The sequence below is a fragment of the Uloborus diversus genome, chromosome 1 (assembly GCF_026930045.1).
Source record: "Uloborus diversus isolate 005 chromosome 1, Udiv.v.3.1, whole genome shotgun sequence".
NCBI classification, from domain to species: domain Eukaryota; kingdom Metazoa; phylum Arthropoda; class Arachnida; order Araneae; family Uloboridae; genus Uloborus; species Uloborus diversus.
Genome location: NC_072731.1, coordinates 37,231,484 through 37,254,986, shown reverse-complemented (window position 1 = coordinate 37,254,986; position 23,503 = coordinate 37,231,484). Strand labels below are relative to the sequence as shown.

Here is a 23,503-nt window from a genome sequence, read left to right as displayed (position 1 = left end):
TCTTTTTTCTAATTTCAATCATAAAAGCGTGAATGTAAACACTAACACGACTCTGGTGGGAACACTGCGAGAGTGTGTTTCAGGTGCCGGGTTGAATACCTCATTTCTCATTCAATCCTCCATCCAGTGCGGCGTATCTTGTACAAATGCTTCACTTCAACAGCAAGGGAAACCGCGATGGGATAGTGAAAGAGCGTCCTTCACGCCTCGCTATTTCAGAACACCTGAGCCAGCCTTGAGACTCTTTCTCTCTTTTATTATTTCTTTCGGCTGAATTTTTTATTTGTGTCTGTCATTGGCGTGAGGAAAACACAAGTTCCATTGGCATTTGTCATTTCTCACCCTCGTAGAATGTGGGAAATGTGGAATTCAATTTTATTGCAACAATTACGTTTCGAAATACATTTTGCCTTTTCACGTGCAAAAAAATCATAACTGTAAGCTAGGAGAAATTAAATTGAGGGAAATACTTCATCCTCTCCAAACTTCAGATTATCACCAATATTTTTTTTTTAACCCGTCTCTCACTTTCCACGCCACAGCTGCGTCGACGTAAACAAGCCAATAAAAACTTAAATTAAAATAATGCACGGGCAAGGCTTCTTTTTGTTCGTAGATTAGGCCATGGTCAAACCAAAATAAAGCATTGAATTCTGAGTGTTTGCTCTGAAATTGTGCTTGACAATTTTAGAAACGAACGTGATATGAGATTCCCCCCCCCCTCCCCCTTCTGATACATAAATGAACGAAAAGAGAGGTTAACTTGCCTGGATCGTACAAAAAAAAGTCAGCCGGAACTAGCACGAAAATTTAAGGATCGCCGAAAGTGAGTTGGCAAACTTTTTTATGTTTTTTTATGAAGTGTTCTTAATCAACATAACGTTTAGGGAAAACCAAATTAGCACATTTCGGCCCATGAAGGTCTTTCACACGACAGGGACAAAAAACGCTAATTGCGCCGCTAAAGTTAAAAAACCTGCTAACATATAATCAAGGAGAAAAAAAAAGGCCTTAGTAATCCCTGCTATTCTCCAGCCCAAAATAAGAATCGAAAGGGTCACAGTTCAAGCCGAGGGGAAAAAACAGCTTCACGGTTGGCAATGATATTAAACACATGCCGCTCCCTAATCAGAGTTGGCTCACAGTAAAGCTTAGTGGCGCTGAAAGAAACAGGGCTACTCAGTGAAGTGAAGATTTGCTTAGTTTGCCTGGGAGCTGTTATTTATGACAACCAAGGGATAATACACACTCTAAAAAAGGTTGTCCGAGATATTTTAAGACATTAGCTAGTGTTAGGCATCAAACATTGTCAGCTCTTGCTAATTTTAAACACATTCATTTGAATTCATTACAGAAATCACTTTTAAAGTTATGTGAAAAATGCGAACGTCAAAAGTACGAACCGTCAAAAATCCGAAAGCACTCCCATGAAGCTATAATAAACTCAAAAGAATTTCAAAACTCTCCAGCCGAAAATCATTTTTTTTTTTTTTAAATGAACTAGGGGACTCTGCCCCCTGCTCGTTAACGCTCACCAACCCCCGAAGATTGCTTCGCAATCATATTCGATTCGCAAAGATTTAAATCGTCAATTAGAAAGAAACAGATTAAAAACGCATTATGAGCTCCTTTTTGAACAAAAAGCACCCCTTCCCCGGGTTTCAAAATGTAAGGGCTAAGGGGCACCTGAGCACTGGAAAACTGCACTTCTGTACGTGTGAAAAGTCGCTTTCATATACGGGGTCTCTAGTAATATATTTTGCTCTTTAGCTCGGGGCTTAAATTGAGTTGAGCCTAAGATTTTCCGTTAAAATCGAAACCCTTAAAATTTGTGAATAAGAAAGAAGAAACAACGAATTGAAAAGACGTATATTTTGCTCTTTAGCTCGGGGCTTAAATTGAGTTGAGCCTAAGATTTTCCGTTAAAATCGAAACCCTTAAAATTTGTGAATAAGAAAGAAGAAACAACGAATTGAAAAGACGTAGCTATAGCAACGCCAAATAAAACATCAATAATTTGAACGGAAATGAGATTGTTTAAACTTGATTAAAAAAAAAAACTGCTTGTAACTTTTTTTTCTTTGGAAATAGAAGGTTAAGGTTTTTGACGATAGGTCGAGTTAGATCTAGAGATAAAAAAAGTCTCTCTTTCCAGTGGTGTCAAAAAGAAAACTGTGGGATAATTCCTTCACTTTTTACTGATAGATTTAATGAAGAAAATAGTACCTAAATTTTAGTTAAGCCTAAAAAAGTTGGGGGTAAAAATGCAAATAACTCTCTCCGTATCTTAGTTAGAGCATTGAAACAAATTGCGTAGAACGCGAAAACTTCTACCCTTTCCAACGATATATAATATTAATATGTGCAAGTAATTTTTCACCCGCCCTTTAATAGGCAATAATAAGCAATTTAGGCGAAATTTGAGCTTAAAAAATTAATTACAAAATAACTAATTCGAATTTTAAAAACAAAACCCCAAGTGCAAACCACCGGTGCTCGAAGTAATTTTGTGCAAAATTTCAAGGCTGTAGGTGCTCTGGGGTCTCCTGGACGCAGGCCCGTTACAGACTTCCTTTCAAAATCTTCTTTGATCTTACTTTTTTTTTAATATTAAGAGATTTATGTCGGTTTTTCCCAACAGAAATTAGCCAACCTGCTTTGTGTGGTGCATTTTTTCAGAAGTTCATTTAATTTCCTTTGTTCAATTACTGCGTAATAATTTTGCACAGAGAACATAGAGTAGTGTAAATATTTTTCACATATCCTTTATGTTCAGGAAACAATAAGAGTTAATTTTCGTTTAAAAAAATGTTGTTATTTTCGAAAATTCTAACTACCTACGGTTACAACTAGTTCAGATTTTTGACCCTCTACAGTAGCTTCATTTTTACGCAATATTTGTCCAGTGAAATTTTTTCTCGGTATGACATTATTTTTGAAGCAATCAAGTTAAGGTTTAATTGTTGAGTTTAAAATTGCTGTTGCATCCTCTTTATTTGGTTTTTCTTTTAACTTTGTTTAGTACAAAGGCGGAAACAAGGGAGGGGCGATGAGACAATCGCCTCTCCCTTGTGAGTCTGTAGGTAAATTTTCGATATTGAAGTTCTAAACACGCAATTTTATACGATCTTTGTTAGCGTTAAAGTTAGTGCAAGAGAAAATTGTGGCTCTACCCCGGAAATGTTTTAGAATTGTAGCCCAAAACAGGATTTGCAATCCAGGAGGCAGTAGCGTTCATAGACTTTGGTGCCCTACCCCCCCCCCCCCCCAGGAGGTTTTTCTTATAAATTATTTTAAGATAGCGGTTTTTCTTCTGTTTTTTTTTTTTTTTCAGAGGGTGCGCCCTCACACCTCCTGCGCCTCCCCCTCCCCCTACCGCTCCGCGAGAGTTGCGGAAAGCTATGTACGCCACTGCCAGGATGCGCAGTAAAGGCCATGTAAAAAATTAAATCCCCGACCCTCCATTGAAACATTTCAGGTCCGCCTTTGGTTTAGTGTAATTTTTAATCTGTAGTCTACAACAATAATTCCACTATTACTCAGTCAATGCACTTACTTTCTAGATAAACATTGTTTATCACAGATTTCATATATTATGCAATAAGTGGAGTATCAACGATCATGGATTGCTTATCTCAGAAAACAGGAACATAAACTAAACAATGAAGCTTTGCGCTTTCTCTGCCACAAAGAGATAATTTAAAACAAACAAAACACCGGAACTGCTTATAACGCGGCCATTTTGATTTATTTATTTTTTAATGGACTTCAAGAAGCAACAACCATGTAAGTACCGCGTGAAACATTAAGCTTTAAACCACGTCCAAGAACCCGGTGCAGACTTTTCTTTATTACAAATTATTTGCAGAATGCATAAAAATTAAGATGCTAAACTTAAAAACTGCAAGTATCTTTTTAGTATATGCTCTCTGTGAATAATATCCCAGAACCCAGGAAGTACAGCACAACTCTTCGTTCGCTGAAATTTAAGATATTTTTTATTTAACTTTTTTTTTTTTACGCCACAACTAAGAAATAGTCTGGCCTTTCTCAAGAATCTGCGAGTGCGTTGCAGCGTCGCGCTGTTTCTGTTACCAGGGTCAAACAATGAAAACATTGTCAATTTTGAGACGCATCTATTTATAACTTCAAAAAACTCTACCCTTTGAGCGGACCAGATCGAACCTGTTTCAAGAAGAGCATCTTTAAACAGGACCGACGTGAATGACGTAAACAGTTATTGGAAGCAAAAACATAGTATTTACCTTTTGCTGTGAAACAAAAAATAAAAATCAATGCTACTCGGGTGCCTTTTCATTAAGAAGTTCACAGCTTTTGGGGCCCTGTAACGCCGAAACACTGTACGTAGTCTTAATAGCTATTTGTGCATAATATAACGTAGATCCTTATTTATTATGAGAGTATGAAAAATCATGGGAAGATGACAAAAAATATCTTAACGATTAGTTTCTTCAGAATGATAATCTTTCAGAAGCAAGGTACGTAAAATAGCCTTTCCGCATAAATTCCGAGAAAAAATTGGTCTTAAATTTTTTCCCTGCTCCTAAGATTTTACAATTTTTGTCGATTTCTACTCATTGATATGGAAAGCTGTTGAAATTTGTACTCTATTCTATTGTTCTACTAACGATAACTGAGCTTCAGCTTGCGTGGACAACGTGAAAAATACATTATGTAACAAAGCGTCTCACGTTTACAATTCTAATACAAATAGATAGATTGACAAGATCTTGGGCACTTTGAGATGACAATTAATTTTTCAGACATGCAGCTTCGAAATATTAATTATCAATGAATAAATCAGTATTTTTTGCTGGCATAATAGAAATAAGAAGTTTTATAACTATTAAAGTCATCCAAGAAAAATTGGGCAGAAACTTCTAATTGAAAAGTATTCATTAAAAGACGTTCTGTCATTGCCTCTAGTTTAACCCTCTCCTCTCTTGCTCCGTTCTGAAAGCTCCCAGCAGTTTTAAGGAGTAGGAGTATTGAAGAAAATAAAAAAAATACATGGAAACAAAATCAAGTCACCAACCTTAAGTTTATTTCAAGCAAAAAAAAAAAAAGAAATGAAACCACAGACACGAATGACATCATTGCCAAGTAAGCAAAACCACTTGTCAACAAACGCCGGCTCCAGCAATATGAGTTTGTTTTTCAGGCCAATGAACCATTTTGTGTAGCAATCCTGAGGAAAAAAAAAACATTCGACGAGTAGGTGTACACGGGCGCGCCCCATGTACATACGACATGCGAGTTTGAGCGATAGCATCCTTTTTTTTTTTTTCGAGAATGACAGATTTGCACAGAGCTTACCATCCATTTGCTAACGGCGTTGGCCAAAAGAAGAAGGGTTGTGAACGAGAAAAAGGAAGTAAGGCGCCAAAACACAAACACTAACTTCGAGATCTCGTGTGTGAACTACGAGTGATGTGACGTCGAACAAAACATCGATGTATGAAATAGAAACCTCGGAAACCTCGATGATATTGATACTTGGACCAAATGACAGCTGTGTTCTATCAGGATCCTAAAACATTTTATTCACCAATGGAGTACCAAATGACAAAAAAAAGGTGGACCTCACGGCATTGCTCCCCGAACTTAAATATTAGGAGGGTGGAAATTCTCAATTTGCAGAATGATGATAATTTTGCCGAATGGAGTTCCTAATTCAGATAATGATAATTTTGCCGAATGGAGTTCCAAATTCGGATAATGATAATTTTGCCAAACGAAACTCCAAAATCGACGGCCAAAAAAAAAAAAAAATGCCAACGGAACTCCAAATTCCAACTCGGAAATTTTGCAGAGTGAAATTAAACTTCTTCGAATGATGATAATTATACTAAACGAAAGACCAAATTGCGCACAAAGGTGATAGTTTTCGCCGAATAGAACTCCAAATTTCACCGAATGATAACAATTTTGCCGAATAAAGAATTTTTGGGAGGTCACAGTGACCTGTGACCTATCATCGAGGCATCCTGGGTGGCCATTTTGAACGAAACAGTCCCTTTTTAAGGTAGCCATTCCCGTTGTTCCCGCACATACGGAAACGTCCTGCTTTCTGAAGTATCAGAACGGGCCGTGGTGGCCTGATCGACAAGACATCGGGTTCGAAGCCTGTGGAAGATCCACCGTCTTCAATGATGGTGACTGGAGGACGTTAATATGCTCGTGGTTACAAAGTCCCACAAGTGAAACAATGCCTCTGAGGATGATGAACCAGGGATTGCTCGGCTTCTGGTCTGGGTCAAAAAATCAGAGCAGTCTTCAGAGTCCCATCCAACCACAAATAGATGTAGGTACGAGGGACCCTGGAGTGAAGAGTGAAGTATCAGAATTTCTGGTGGGGCTTTTCAAGCATTTTCACTTAATCAAGCATCAATTAAATCATGCATAATTAAAGAATACTTTTTTTTCCTGGCCATAAATTCACCAGTAGAAAAGGTATTTTCACTTATGATCAACTTGTGTATTAGCGAAAAAGCACAGTTGCAAATCGTTAGTTCCACATTTCAGCAAATAAATTTGAAAATCAAGATAAAGAAAATTATGAAAATTTAAATTTTTAATGCTTAGATTCTCGTTTCAAATTTTCTCAATACAAAAATTGGTTAAAACATATTACTATACATTACAAAACTGCAAAAAAAAAATTCCTGACCAGACAAAAAAAAGCAACAAAATTACATAATTTTCTTGTCTCAGAAAAAAAAAAATATTTACAGTATGAAGAAAACCACGCGCTCTTTTGCAAATTAAAAGCAGCGGTGCGGTCGCCAAATTGGTATAACAACAACCCTTGCCAAAAAAAAACTTTGACCCGCGACATTCCTCAACGATGAGTCTCGCAGCTGGGATACATTGGTCCCGGACCGGATCTTAGAACGCGGGGAAAATCCTAACCAGCACATCTAAGACAACTTCTTTATAAAAAGGGGGAAAGATAAGGAGGAAGGGGAGGATGTGTATTTAGGCTTGGAAAATGTAGTGGTTGTTGACGTCGTGATTTTTTTTTTTGAAGTGAAGTGAAAGAAACTGACGTTTCTTCATCAAGTAAGTGGCAGTTCCACGCCCTTTTTTTTCTTGTTTTTTCTGGTTATGTTACAGCTACCATGTGTTAAAACCGTTTGCTAATTTATTTGAACAGGAGAGTGTAGTGAGACGGCTAATTTGTCATGAAACATTTGAGAAAAAAAAATGAAGCTCATAGAACTTGTTGAGCAGGAAACACATTAGCATCCTCTATTTGAATTCAACTAATATTTAGAAACACTTCTTTTTCTTCTACCGCCAGATATTTCTTCGTTTCGCAATTCAGTACATCTTCCGTGTTGCCACATTTTGGAAATTGCTCCACAGAGTTTAAATTGCACCAAGGTCGGGTCCAGAAAGGGGGCAAATGATTTATTTTTTTAATCCTTAACACATAATCCTGTTTTTCACATGTTGGTCATCAATGTTTTGGACTTCCGTCTCGAAACATATCCGGCCAGATCATCAAAGATCATTTGGGACTTAAGTTAGATATAATTACGGAACTGAAAGTCTATGAACATCGTCCCTTCTTCTAACATTACCAACGATGGTAAGCAAACTTTTTTTTTTTTTTTGACTTCAATTTGATGATGTGACACAAATAAACACATGCAATGATATGAAAACAAAAAGGGGTGCATGGAATGTTAAATATTACAGATCAATGATTGATGATGATGATATTATAGATCCTGACCCCTTAAAAGACGTGTCTGGCCACTAGCCTAGAACTAGAACGTCAGTTGAGCTAACATGCTCCCTGAACAATAAAGAAGATAGAAGATACATATTGTGCTCTGCAACTATGTGGAATGACTCCTAATTTCGCATCTTAGTTACTTTAGTTGGAATATGTTTGAGAGGTAGTAACAACAATCATAGTTGTAAGAAGGTAGTTATTAGAGAGAGAGAGAGACAGACAGAAAGCTCAAGCACAATAAAGTTCACTAACTCGTGAAGTATTTAGAAATTGCAATGAAAATTTTACATAAAATGAAAGAGGGGGGGGGGGACAATTCATGAAACGCAGATGAAATTAAATAAACTGGCAAAGATAAAAATAAATAAAAGAATTTCCAAACACCAACTACTCACATAATGTGGTCCGACTGGCACTGACATAGGCCCATAATAATACTGCCTGAAGTTACCAGTCTCGTCCATATATTGATGTATAAGAGGGCTAGTGTGCATTGGAAGTTGGACGTGCACGGGGGTTGTACTGTTGTTCTGAACCATCCGTAAGCCTGGAGCCCCTAGAAACAGAAAAGGCACATATTATCAGAACAAAGTAAATGTATAAAGAGAAAAAGTTCTTTGACGTTCACAACACTAGAACAATACACAAAGTACCGGGACTTAATTTGCATCACGGAACCTCAGCTATATTAGGCCTCATTTTGATCTTACACAAATTTCTACATTTTCCACGGAATTAAGACTAGGTACGTGCACAAGTTCTGAAAACGCTCTTACACTACTATTGTTTTAAATTAAGCCTGTTGCAAAAAAAAAAAAACAGTAAATGTATAATGATACTAAAGCAGGGGCGGATACAGGATTTCGTTTTACGGGGAGTCATGCTCAAGAATGTAGTCTTACGTACGACAATTTTCTTGAACTTAAATTTCCTTAGATGTCAACAAAAGCACAAAATCGGCCAAAAGTAGGTTGAAAACTTAATTTCAAATATTAAAATTAATAAACTTCACTATGGATAATAGTAAAAAATGCGGCGAAAATCTTCTTTAAAATGAAATATTTTATGAATACAAGTCGGACATTGATGAACACTCACAGATTCTTTTCAATTGTAGAAAAATCAGAGGCGAATGAAGACTTCGCAGTCACAGAGCCTGATACAAGAACTCCGGATATGCTTCCATCGGTTTTATGTTCATTAGTATTTTTCAACTTTTCAAAAAAGACAACGATGTTTTGTCACTCGAACGCTTCATTATTTTTGTTACAGGTAGTCCTTTTTCTAACAAACGCGGCTCTTTTCAGCACAGTTTCGTTCCAATTCGATGGGGCAATTTACGGGAACCCTCGTATAACGAGGTTTTGGACAAACACGACACTAAAATTTTACATTTCTTGCCCGACACTAAGTCCAAAACGCTGATTTAAACTATTACAGCTCGTGTAAAAATAAACTCAGCACGAACAAAAACGAAACTATCTAACAATCACTACAGAAAAGAAAAATCTAGAGACTTTACATAAAAATATTTACACATTACAATAACTATCAGCGATTAAATTGATTCTAAAAGCGATCGGGCGGCAGATTTCGTTGTTACATTTCATTATACTGGCGCCTGAAAACAGCTGCAGCGAAGAAGAGACTATGTCAAGCAGAGTTATTTTACTGCCTACGTATAAATCATTAGATAGAAAAGTGACATGTAATATCCCAAAAAAAAAAGGAATTCAAAAATTATTTACTCTCTCTTGTGGTCTCGGTCAAGTTTTAAGTTTTATTTTATTTATTTATTTTATTATTTTTTTTTTCAAGCAGTCATTTTCACTCCTCAAATGCAATGAACCTTATAACAGATTAAAAAGTGCTGTCACAGATGGGGAGGGAGTCATGACTCCCATGACTCCCCCTCCCCCATTTTTCTTGTACCCACCACTTCATGTAATGCTCAAAAAAATTGAATTCTTGAAATATTTACTTTTTTCCATGGTTTCGATATTTTTTATTTTTTTCAAGCAAACATTCAAATTTTTCTCCGCGGTTGGGGGTTGGGCATGACTCTCCCTCCCCCCCTTGTGTCCGCCACTGTACTAAAGTACCTACTATCACTTATTATCAGTTGGTGAAAAAGAAGTAGAATTTACTACACAGGTGAGTCGATTATTCGAATGTCAAACAACCGAGATGTCAATGAGACTACACGTCTACTTAAGAGAATATGTGGCAATGAGAAGCAACGGGATTCAAGAGAACCTTAAGTTTCGAGAAAAACGCATTTGAAGTTCAGATCCTAGGTAGGCTCTCATTTATTTTTATTTATTTATTTAGTTTTCTAATCATACTGTATAGCAGAACTTAGCAGGGCTGCTAGTACTATTCCTTTCACCAACGCAGAGAGTAGGTTCTTACCGTTTGTACATGTAGTCTCAAAATTAAAAATTTTGAGACTTGCATCCTTTGTTCCTCACTGCTTCATATTTCATCTGGTGTAGCTTTAGATATTAGAACCTTGCAACGCTGCCAAGAACAGTTTGCCCCAACTCAATAGTATACATAGACTTCGGTGTCCCCCCCCCCCGCAAGAGTTATAAGTGCACTCACCCCCTCCCCATTTCATTTTTTTCTCTATTATAAATAGTGCTATTTTTGCAGAGCGTGCGCCCTCATACCTCTTGCGCTCCCTCACGCCGCAGGGGTCGCGGGAGTGCTATGTACACCACTATCCCAACTATAATAATAGTGACAAAAATATCTACTATCACTAATATCTTATTATCAGTAGGTAAAAAAGAAGTAGAATTAAGCACAATGGCAAGCCGAATATTCGAACATCAAATAACCGAATAGCTTAAAAATTCACATAAAATTCAAAATAAGTGAAGGAGTTGAGCTCCTGTGAGGTCCCATGCAAAACAAGCCCTGATGTGGGAGTAGAGGAGGACATCAAAGCCGAACTTTCACTATCTGGGAATAACCAAAAGGCTGAAACAGTCAAATAATGCAGATATTTTTTATCCAAAAAAATTACGATCTGCTCCATAAAAATTTCGGAGAGGAATTTCCTCTCCGCATAAAAAAGAGGAGTTTCAGCTTTTCAAGTAGCATTTGTTTGACTGATCCAACTAAAATTTCAGAAAACGTATGGTGGGACTTAAAATTCAAACACCGTTTCAAACTTTTGAATAACATTTAAAAAGTAACATAATTACAGATTTGAACTCATATGTAGGCACTAAATAAATTCATGCTTTTTAGCACATCGCACCTCGGCAAGGAAAGTGACACAGCTGAAAAAATGGAGAAAATCAAGGTTTTACGCATTGTAGTTTTAAGCGATTTAGTGTCAAATATTACAACACGCGCAAAAAATTTATGATATGATTTTTATCGGTTAGTTTTTGTCATCTTAAATGAATAATGCGATACTTACAGTTCGAAAATTTTTCTTCTAAATTATGAAATTTTAAGATGCGTCACCATTGTTAAAATCGTTTTTACGTCAATATGCACCAGTTATGTGAGTTTAATTTGTGCGAGTTTTGTGGCAAGGAAGAGCATTAAACTTAGATTTTAAATCAGTAGCTGGTACGTTTTTCTTAAATTTTGAATTGTTGTTGTTATTTATGCCACTCGGGAACCGGAGCTCGAGTAGCAATGCTACTCGATTTCAAGGCAGAGAGGTTCGGCTTCCGCTTAATCGGGCGCCTATTTCTAGGAGTCCTATTTGGCTGAGACAACACGATAGATGGCAGCGCCATCTATGGACAGTTCGATAATTTAGAACCAAGACCAGAAGCGGAAGGACTTGGAGGACTTAGTGACCACGAGCATATTTAACGTCCCCCAGTCACCCTTAATGAAGATGGTGGATATTCGACCGGATAGGATCGAACCAAGTACCCTCCTGTCACAAGTTCGATGTCTCACCGATCAGGCCACCACGTTTTAAGTTGTGTCACTTTCCTTGATGGGGTGCGACATAATTGCAATTGTAACGTTTGGAGCTCAAGATGTTCAAACTCATTGCTTTTCTCGTTCTCTTTCTCTCTCTCTTTTTCTACTTTCCCTTTCTCTCTCTTTTTAAAGAGTTTTTCCTTTACAACTTATAAATTAACTCCCCATTTTCGAAAGTTTGACACCACTAATGAAACCCTGCAAAAGTCACGTCTAATTCTACGAAACTAGCATGTTTCTTGTCAGCACGACTCCTCGGCGTTCTCGAAGAGAATGACTCCAATCACAAGTCATCCCAATGGAAAAAAAAAAAAGAAAGAAGGGACGAGAATGAAATAAGAGGCACGGGCATCTGCGTAGGCGTCTGACCTTGTGCTTGCTTTTGAATGAAGAGGAAATATTCCTTCAACACGCTAGGCGACATGTCACGTATTCGGAGGAAGTGACCGCTTCACTGAAATCCGCAAGAACTCAACTGAGAGACAGCGAAACTTCAACAAAACATTACTCTTTAAAATATCAATACAAACGAGACGACACAGTGGGTCTTGATGATCGAGAATAAGTGGGAAATCTCGAAAAAAATGCCCAGTCTTCAAGATGAAAAAAACAAGTTATATAAGGAGACCATTTGTATTAATTTATTTTTCATCAAAGCATGACAATCTTTGGCAACTGCATTCGTACCAAAAGAAAAAGAAAAATGCCCCACATTTTTACACTTTATGCTTATTTACCGACAAAAGCAGATATGAACGCGCAGAAAAAGAAGAAATTGATGTAGTAACTTTTACATTTTTAATGCACAAATTTGGTTTAGTGCACTGGTGCGGATATTAAATGCGGATAAATTCCAAGCAGAATTTAACACGCAATTTACTTTTACAATCGGCACAGCATTAAAATCCGCGGTTTATATAACTGTGATTTTCCAGCTAGTTCACAAATTACATTCAAGAGCAGAAATACCCTTTCTACCGATGCGTCTGATAGGTCCTCGAAAAATCTGCATGCCGCAGAAGGGCCAAAATTATCTGTGATCACAAGATCTAACTCCGCCCATATGAAGGCCGCCCATATGCAAAATTGTAGGGAGGGGGGGGCTCAGGTATTTTCCAAATGGTTTAGCAGGATATTTTCCCCATAGAAATCGATTTCAATAGAGATTAGAGTTATTAAAATTTGACATTTTTAATAACTTATTAATTAATTGCTGGAGAAGAAATGTTTTTTTCATTTTTGCAAACAAAAAAGTACTAAAAGCAAAAAAAGTTCTAATTTCAAAAAAAAAGGAGGGGCTTAGGCCCCACTAGTCCCCCCCCCCCCACATATGGGCACCCTTGGCCCATATGGTTGTTTTAAGTTATGTTGCTATATTATTAAGGGCAGCAGAGAGCCAGGGGAGTGCACACGGGGAGAGGCCAGGGTTCGAAGATAAAGAGGGCCCGAGATCTTAAAAATAAGGGTGAAATATATGTAGTGATCTAGAATAGGTAATATGGAGAGAGGCCCGTAAAAATCATGTGTGACGGGCCACAAAATTTCTGTGCACGCCCCTGCCGAGAGCCAGGACGGCTCCCTTTTTCGCATTAAAACTTGCCAAATTTAAATTACTCCGATTCGGAGCCGCGCCCCTAGTTTTCGACTAGGCTGACATTACCTCTCGTCGGCCCTGATTATATCCAATTGAAGGTCCAGAGGGAAGAACGGTCATAGGTTTATAGTCTACCACAATAATTTTCAATATTGGTTTTTTTGCTTGAAATCCCCTATCTTTTCCCTGTTATAACTCGGTGAATATGAACTTTCTTGTCTGATAACATGTGATAGTCGGGGGGAGGGGGGGGTCAGGGGCGGCATTTCACCATTTCATTTGGGGGGTCGAGTTTCTTAAATATGTATAACCCCAAAGAGAAACTAAACACATTAGCTAACAAGAAGTTGTTGTAAAATCGATTTAGTATGAATAAAATTAGTATTTGGAAACAATTAAAATTTTGATTCATTGACTAAAAAGTTATCATACAATGCATCTCGCTACTAAAATTTTTATACCTTTCGGAAAAGTTATAATGCATGATTTTTGGAATTCGGAAGAGCAGGGGAATCGTGTTACTAATCTATCAGTGCCCAATGTCGTGCTGTTTTGCCAGTTCAGCTAAATGAAAAAGTCCCCCCCCCCCCTCCCCTTTGTGCTTCGAAAATATTTCTCTAACCTCCTGAGACATTAAAAAAAAATCTTTCTCTACTAGCTGAGCTGATTGTAATAGTTAAAAAATAATTGAAGTAACACAAAGTTATGTATGAAAACACTTTTTATATCTTGCTCTTCAAAATCACCCAGGCTACTTCAAAAACTGTGAGGGGCTTAAACTTTTCATCATTGAATAATCTAGTCATGTCGGCGCTCTCAGCTTCAATGAAACATCATCTGCCTCCAGCTCTGTTATTCACTATTCCAGACTTATGAGTCCATAACAAGGACGAAGCTGCAGTCTCTGGATGTGAAAACCATTCTGTCGGTATATTGCTTGTAACTTTTCTTGCCTCACGCTAAAAATTTTACTCACAGTTGAAACATTTTATTTTTCAACACCAAAATGACAAATCCAATTTGACAAAATCCAATCCTTTTTTTTTTTTTTCTCGCCTCTTGGCTTGGAGGAAGAATTTTTTTGAAATATTTCACGATTGATTGAAATATGCATTTATAAAAAATCTATTTTCAGTTTCAATTGTAGATTGAACTGTGGTAGTAGGGTGCACAGATTAATTGTAGATTGAACTGTGGTTTGAATAGTCGAGTAGCGGATTGAAGATATAGATTTTGATAGAGTAAAGCATTTTTCAAAAACCTTCTTCCGATGCAAACAAATTGGATAACAATTCAAACAAAGTCATTCATGTTAAACAGCATGAGCTTTTTCACCGTTGAAAGAATCGTTTTGCAATAATTCTTCCAGTCGTCAAATCACTGCTTTGAAGTTATAGAGAAATGTTTTTATGGTTTTAACTCTTGAAGATTATCTTGTGTCACTCCGCGATTGCATAATTATAGAGCCCCGTAAGAGGTATTTGGTTGATATGTCTTTTTTTATTCAATAATCACATGAATTTTTAAGAAGTTTCTGTGAAAGCATTATAATGTATTGAGCAGCTGAAACGTGTTTCTAGCAGAAGAAAGCGATGAACACTCATTAAATAAATATACACTTAAAAAATGAGCGTAAACGTGAATGTAAAATATCAAGGAATTTTTTTGTGAAAACCATGCTGCCACACCACTTTTCATGAGCCTCTCATATTAGACATACCATCGTTACACTGGGCACACAAGTGTGAAATATTTAGCCTATATGAGGCAATGTCTTCTTTAGTTAAAATTAACCATGGTTCTCTACCAGTTTTCTATGTTCTGAAAAAGTCGAAAATACTTCATGAATTCCTAAGTCAGCTTCATGAATTTCTAAGTCAATCAACCAAATAACGAAAAACACTTTTTCTAGTCTGAGAATGTGTCGAGTTTCATCAAATAGTTGCTGAGAACCAGCGAGATTTCCTTTAATGAACATTGATTTCCAACTTACATAAATTGAAATCACCCATTTTCTATCATTCTGCTCAAAAAATTTGGGGTGCGACCGCCCCCTCTTGACCCCCCTATTTGCCGCCCTTGGGGGGGGGGGTGATAGTGTGTTAGGGGTTCATAACGTGTGTGTAGTCAGGGCTGGCAGATCTTGGGTTTCTATTACTTTCTGTTGTAGGGATTTGTTTGAAATTTCGGGCTTTTTTGATGAAAAATACAAATTTATTAAGTTGTTTCAGGGATATAACACAATATTTTCACTAAAAAATAACTTTTAGGCAAAGAATTTTAGACGAGGCTCTTTTTTAAGTTCTTGCTGCAACTATTTTAAATCTCGTGTTGTGGTTGAGTAGAATTAAAAAAAAAAAAAAAAAGAACAGAAGAATTCCATGCTCTAGCTTTGAATTTAATTTCTGTTTTTATGTCGTAAATTTTTCCAGCCTATCTGTTTTGTTGTCGTTCATGTTTTTTATATTAATTTGCAGCAAACAATTAAACGGATGTGAAATACACCGCCAGCTCAGTCATTTCCAGTCGAGGATTGGAAATGACTGAGCTGGCGGTGTATTTCACGTATTTCGGCTTTAGGGGCTAATGGGCTGTAATTTACTGAATTAAACGGATATCCACTTCTTTATTTTTATTATTATTATTATTTTAAAAAAAAATTTATCCAAAGAAATAACAATTAAGGGATCGATTCCATTATATTTTTTCATTTTTTACTACGTCATTTCTAAGATTAATAATAGACTAGCTACAATAGTAACATTTACAATAGTGAACACATTTTAAGAAATAAATCTTGCGTTTTTTGCCCAGGTCTCGTGAATTTTATGAGCCCAATCGTAATGAAAACTACTACCAACGGCACGCACCAAAGGCTCAATAAAAAAATTTTGAAAAAAAAAAAATAGAACCGACTTCAAAATTGCTCTAAAAAGTGAAAAATAATTTTATTCTTTAAACACCATCGATAATACTTTTAAACATAATTTTTGAAGTTGGCGCAAAAACGATCGATAAAATCATTCACAGCATAACTCAACTACAAGTATAAATTTAACCACGTCCAGTTTCTTCTCTACCACATGCATTACGCATTGATGACAGCATATTTGAGTAACGATATAAATGTTTCGTTCCTAAGTTTGGATGATTTTTTGATAACAATATGAACGAAGCAAGGTTACAATGGATTTTACTTTTTGCTTTTGCGCCAACTTCAAAAATTATGTTTAAAAGTATTATCGATGGTGTTTAAAGAATAAAATTATTTTTCACTTTTTAGAGCAATTTTGAAGTCGGTTCTATTTTTTTTTTCAAAATTTTTTTATTTCATTCTTTTTAGTATAAATGTAGATATTTCAGTAAAAGTAAGAAGTTACCTAGTAAGAAGTGCGGCTCTATATCACTGTATTGCTTTAGAAAAGCCTTTATTCAAAATTATCATTACAATTACTATTAATGTTACAGTTATATGACACCAAATTTTTATAACAATGAGTTTCATATTGTCGCGTAGATGAAGATAGCGAAGACAATTGAAAGCCAAATGAAGCGAATACTCGTTAGTCGCAACTCGAGATCTTTATTCAGAACCACGAATGAACGTTACATCTCCTGATATACAACTTGGAAAAAGTGCTGGAACTTTCCAGACTTGAAAAGATACAGAAATTAATAGAACATTCGAGAAAATACGGGAATCAGTAGAAACGAAATTTTAGTAAAATTCACTTTGTCCTAGTCGGGATTTGATCCCGGATCGCTCGTGTGGGAGACGAGAATTCTACCACTGAGCCACCGTTATCCACGGATGAAAAGTGCGAACTTCGCTACAATATCATTTTAATCATTTAATAGGGAAATTTACTGTTTTTTGCCCATAACTTTTTTTTCTAACGAACAAATATGGTCAAACAAAGTAATGGGACCTAAGTTGAGCCATCCTCTATCCATTAAAAAAAGAATCATCAAAATCGGTTCACTAGGTGGGACGCTATGAGTGGACAAACAAAAAAAAAACATACATACGGTATGAACTGATAACCGCCTCCTTTTTGAAGTCGGTTAAAAAACAACTTGATACGCTTTCCGGTGAAAAAATAAATCGCACCACTGAAATCATTCTACGAAAAATGAACAACTCAAAAACATATCAAATATTTACAACAGTCTAATATTCAATTAAATCTCTTTGTGTCGGTATGATTACGAAACACCCATGCTCGCTGATTCATTCACATCCTAATGAATGGTACAACTAAGTACGAAAAACACTTCAGGGCGTTAACTGAAATTGCATTCATTAGACTGAGGAATTAAGCAAACAACTATGAGATACGGATAAATGATTGGGTTTGTTTCTGCCTAACTTTGTGAGCAGTAACCGCCATGTCATGGTCTGCATCTCAATCCATATTCCGGATGCGTTGCAATGAAACCTTGATCCGTAGATCTCACCTTTACCGAAAAACCGTTACAAAAACAAACAAAACATTAATTTATAAAGATGGAAATAAAATATATGCTCCACCTAAAAACACATGTTTAAATAATAAGTAAGTTCAAAAACAAATCATAATAAAATAATTCACAACAAAATCCTTTTTAATTCACACTATCATTAAAAAAAAAAAATCCAGAAAATTGCAAGAATTTCCATCAAAAGCTTTTATGCATCAGTCATTCACTGAAATATCAAAATAACTCAGAGTAAAAACACAAAAATGCCTTGGAGCCGAAACGAAAACAACGTTTGAAAAGCACGAATTTCGCAAGAAAAAAAATGCATATACACATGTTTCGGGTTTACAAGGTTTACAAGACTCCCCTTTAGCAATGCAAGAAGCTTATCCAAGTTTTGTGTTTATGGAAGGTTTGTTGCACACATTTCAACTTCAATTTTCTTTCCTTTTTTTTTTTTTTTTTTTGAAGGCCAGGTTCTTATTTTCTTACCTGCTCTACATAGCTAATAGTAAGAATGCTCCCCCTCCCCCCAAGCGATAGCGGACTCCAACCTAAATACTATGAAGCCCCCAACCCACACCAAATGAGATCAGAAACCCTGTGAAATAAACCCCCCTGGAAACGTCGCTGGCTCAATCTTAGAGGCCCCCCTCCCTCCCGTTATGGGCACCCCTATAGATAGGAAAGTAACTATTTTGCAAAAAATTCAAAATTATGATTTTTGAGTCGCGATAATATTTGAGAAAATTAAGAAAAAAAATGCGAACACCAGAAACCTAACAGTTTTAAGTGAATGATTAATTCTCAGAGTTTCACCTAAATACCATTTTCCCCCTTCGAAAAAACCCCTTAAATACGCTTGATTCCAGCAAAGAATTTACGAAGCTTTTTCACGGAACATAAAAACTTCTCACATACCAAAACTAAAAAATCTGGTAACCTTGGCAAACGTTAAAAATTAACTCCGATAAAAGTGATAATAAAACCTCAATTATAGTCCTTTTCGGAAATTCATCCAGTTTTACAAGAAAAGAACCTTGGACAGCGTAGAAAGCCACCTAAGTGGCCTCCTCTCGACTTAAAGCCATTAGATGACCTTGATATTTTTGTTTATATGCATAGATATTGCAAATTACGGAACGAAGCTGCCTGATATGTATCGGCAAAAAGTGCCTCCGTCGGATTGGCATTGCAAAATACCATAATCTTGCTAGCCAGTAGTTAAATAAATGCACCTGCTATCCCAGACGTCCTTGGAAACCATAGCTCAATAAAAGCTCGATTCTCATACTTCAAATGTAATTATTACGCAATAGCTTACTTGACCAACAAATTACAAGCACAGATATTCTTTCATCAAAGAGGGTTTTTTTTTTTTTCCTTTTTCCTCCCTCTTACTCCGGCCAACGGCCTCTTCTGAGAGATCATTTTCGGAAGTGCCAACAAAGGATCGGAGCGGATACGGACTACCATTTTGGTAGGAGAGGGGGATGTTATGCTGAAGACTGACCCCCCCCCCCACCCCACTCCTCCAAACATAAACGAACCTATGGTTTTGGGTACGAAAAATTTCTGAAATTTCTTGGGTTCAAATAAAAGTCAACAAATCGATCAGAAATAAAGCATCTAATAGAGCATAAACGTTATAAATTAATTTCACAAGCAACTGAAAGAAGGAGTTACGATATTCAAGGAATTCGAATATTCATTTTTAAAAACAATTAATGAATTGAAACTGAAATCGTCTACATTTCATTCTTTAAGTATTTGAACTCAATGTGGACGGAAACTATTGTCGAAAGTTTAGGGGAGGGGGGGGGCATGATCACCATGACTCTCCCCTTGCATCCGCCCCTGAATAGGATGTACACTATTTTATTTCCTCCATAATTTTCACTCATATAATCCTCACTAACTCTTTTATTTTCAACTATTTCAATGCTATTAAAACCACTCCGATGATACAAAAATTGTTTTATTTAAAAAAGTAAAGTAGCGCCATTTAAATCACCTTAAATTTTAGTCAAGAAAGATTCAAGCTATTTGTCACAAGTTATCGTTCATTCAGGGGACCAGAACTCAAATTTAGGCATGAGAAATAGTAACCACTTCACCTAAGCATTGCGACAAATCAAGGAGTGTCCAACAAGGAGAGCGCAGACTGCACTATTAACATTCTAAGGGGATGTTTTCAGGGCTATATTTTTTTCTTGGGTGGTGGGGAGGGGGCTCTCGTTATCAGAGGGTCTTTGTGGTAATTGGGGTGTTGAGCCATTGTATTTGTTTGAGGGACACTCCTGGTAATCCTAAGACTTCTTGCTAAAAGGTATGAACTTGGGGGTGTCATTATCAAAAATTTTAAACCATTTTTGCGCAACTGAATTATTTGAAATTGCTTTTATAGCAGCACTTGAGCAATGGAAGCGAAACTTTATTGTTCATTGGAGTGTGTATATTCACAATACATTCTAAGTGATGCATCAAAGAAGTTTTCACAATACTTTACGCAAAAGAATGAATCAGGCTAGTAACGGGAATTCTGAAAATAATACCATGTTTAATATTCAAACTTAAAGTGAAGCAAGACCTTCAACACAGATATTTTTACCAAGGATAGATTTTTTTCTCCCAAAATATTAATGAATTTTCTTTTTTCTATTGGTGTTTGCGAGTGATAGTTCATACAACCACTATTTCCAGAAGAGATTCCTTGCTATTACCAAATCATGGAAATACAATTTGCTTTGCAAATTTGTACTTTTTACCAACAGTCGGAGAAAAGAATGCATGCAGATTAAAATCGTTTCTACCTATTCATCAACTTCTTCCAGAAGTTGACTATAAAAGAAGTTTTTGAGCATGTAACATATTGATAGCAGATGAGTTATCCAATCATGACACTGAAGCTAATAAATAAACACATCAGTCAACACTGGGTGTAACTCATTGCTTTTAAGGTCTTTCAATTAATATGCAACCACTAGGTGATTCAAAAGATATGAACACAATATTTTCCAACTAAACTAAAACATCAAATATTTTTCTAGTCTACGGATTCTAAACTTAGCGACCAAAACACACCTAGCGAAAGGCGGATGCAGTTTTTAGAAGTTAACCCCCACCTCACCCCACTAAACTAAATACATTCTTTCGAGTTGTTAAAATATAGATCTCTTAGAAAACCCTTATGTGAAAATGTGCAAGACAACAAAAAATCGACTTCAAAACCTTAACTACAACAAACAAACATCAGCCGTCGCAAACTACATTCCAGTCACCCAGACATTGCGACAGAAAAGCATTTCACCCAGCGATCAACATTAAGGTTGAAAAAACAAACATACAACCCATTCATTAACTGCAAATACAAAACGAAAAAGAAAGACAGAAGGGGGAATATCTGCCTCTTAATTGCAAAAGCCATCTGATAATGATCACCCGACTCTTAATTGCGCAAAAAATTAACGATGGCCCCAAGTAGGCCAGCGTGCAAAAGGCGGAAATTCTTTCATCGAGTACGCGTTGAAGAGAGTGTGTGTGTCCAAACAAACAAGCACACACCATCCTATCGTATCCGCAAAAACTATTTTCCGGAAACGGACTTTTCTAATTGCTTCGACTACGTTCCAATCGCAGTTTTGCAGAAGGGCCACTGCGTTTCCTGGCGCGAAGCAAGTTCACGCGCAGAATTCTCAACAAAGAGATGAACCTTGCTCTCTGATTCTGAAAATCCTGAAAGTGTCCAGCGTTTTACTTTTACAGACCCATATGCAGTCAAGTCCCGACTTACGCGAGGAATGCGTTCAAAGACCCCTCGCATAAGTCGAAATTTCGCGTTGTAAAAAAGGGTATGCGTAAAAACTTTTATAAACAAATTCAATTATTTTAGACATTTGTAAACACCACCTCAAATTGTTAAAAACCATTTCTTAACTATACAGTACTGTTTCTTACATAAAAAACTGAATTTTTATTTGTATTCTAAATTTAAAAAGAACGTTTTATTCAGTATAAAATGTTGCTACGCTGCACAAAATCAATAATCAATGTACAAGAAAGACATACAATAAACCAGTACGGTGCGTACAGTATGAAGGAAGAAAAACAAATGCACTATAGTTTTACTGTACAGTGGATCCAGTAATGATGTTTGTAACTTAAAAAAAGTGAGTATGATGATTTATGCTGCATGATCAAACCGTTATTCTTATATATTTTCAAATACACAATACAGTTGCTTCACTAGTTCTTTTATAATCTTTCCATCTATAGCAACGCAACACCCCTTTTCCTGGTTTCTTAAATTCACAGTAAAAGAACAGCTGCCATTTTCATAATTTTTACATTTTGCTTAGATACTAGATGAACTTTTACGGACTTTCTTTTTCTAGACATTTAATTGCCCATATGGAAGATTCACTCATACCTAATTGCTGTGCCACCTTCGACGCATTTGTTCAAGCACATAATCTGAAGTTTTTCTTTAACTGTCAGAAACACTACTTTAGCTTTTTCTCTCTATATATTCACAAGTTGAAACAGCGCTCTTAGGTGTCATTATATTTCAACAACTTTCAGATTTAGAATGAAAAATGGAAAATGAGGAGTAATTATTTGTATAAGCGATGTATCAGACTTGTACGGTGTGGGAACTTCCGCTCTCAGTGATGCTAAAGAGATGAAAGTCCATTAACGAAAAAACATTTTTAGTAACCAATAACAAAGCTGATACGGCCACCGTAATTCCCTTCCGAAAATTTTCGAGTTGCTGGCGAGAAATTCGCGTTATGTCTAAAATTCTTTATTGATGAAAAAACTCGCGTTATAGCCATTTCGCGTAAGTCGGATCGCGTTGTAGCGGGTGTCGACTGTATTGCGATTTTACTTTTTTTTTTTAGAGCAACTCTAATCACAATAAATGGAGACGAGTTGGCTAAAAAAAGAGCCAACGTTCAGTGAAAATACAAATAAGCAGGGGGGAAAATTGCTATAGAAAACCTGTCCTACAGTAGTAGGGAAACACATAAGCTTATGACCGATAGTTAAAACCTTTAACAATTGAACTTAAAAAAATAACGTAGTGTTTAGCCGTCACTGCCAGGTTTTAACAGGAAAATTGGAAGGTACAGGGGTCTGTGGGATGCTAATGCTAATGCCAGGTCTCAATTACATGTGAGATCATTAGATGGTGAGCTCCTGTAATTTTCTTTTTCGGTGCATTTTAGCAGATTATACATAATCTTTAACTATTTATTCATGAATACAAGTTCTGAAGAATATATGCTCCAGCCCACTTTTGTTAGAAATTAAGCCTTCCTATCACCTTAGATTATTATGACAACAGGAATTGTTCCCTACAAGCAAAGAAAAGTAGCAACGGTTGAATAAAAACTGAATAATACTGTCCTGAGAAGAAGAAAGAAACAATTTTTTCTATGTTCATAACTTCTTATGATAAACTAACCTCTAATTATAGAGTAGCTTCAGCTGAGTCTCCTCGAAGAGATGCGAAAGCACCATCGAGCATTTTAAAACCAGGAAACGAAATCTTCCTTGATGAACGTTTCTGGTTCTAAACAAAACGATGCACCCCCGTGTGTTGAATAAACAAATGCTCAAATAAACAGCAACGGTAAAATGGAATAGCTAAAACGTCACGATTATTCACATTCAGGTATTATTAACAAGGGACAAACCTTCAGTATACATCATAACCCAAGCTA

The 23,503-nt window shown here is 36.4% G+C and overlaps 1 protein-coding gene across 2 annotated transcripts in view; it reads right to left on the bottom strand.

The window, feature by feature from the left end:
- The window catches only part of LOC129229373 (fibronectin type-III domain-containing protein 3A-like), a 208,298-nt gene that overhangs the window by 81,029 nt on the left and 103,766 nt on the right, over window positions 1-23,503 (bottom strand). Inside the window, exon 2 of one of the 2 annotated variants that reach the window (XM_054863668.1) lies at window positions 8,161-8,321. In XM_054863668.1, the coding sequence (XP_054719643.1) occupies window positions 8,161-8,321 (161 nt within the window). Of the gene's footprint in view, window positions 1-99; window positions 528-8,160; window positions 8,322-23,503 lie in introns of those variants that run through there. The other variant, XM_054863676.1, reaches the window with a different exon arrangement.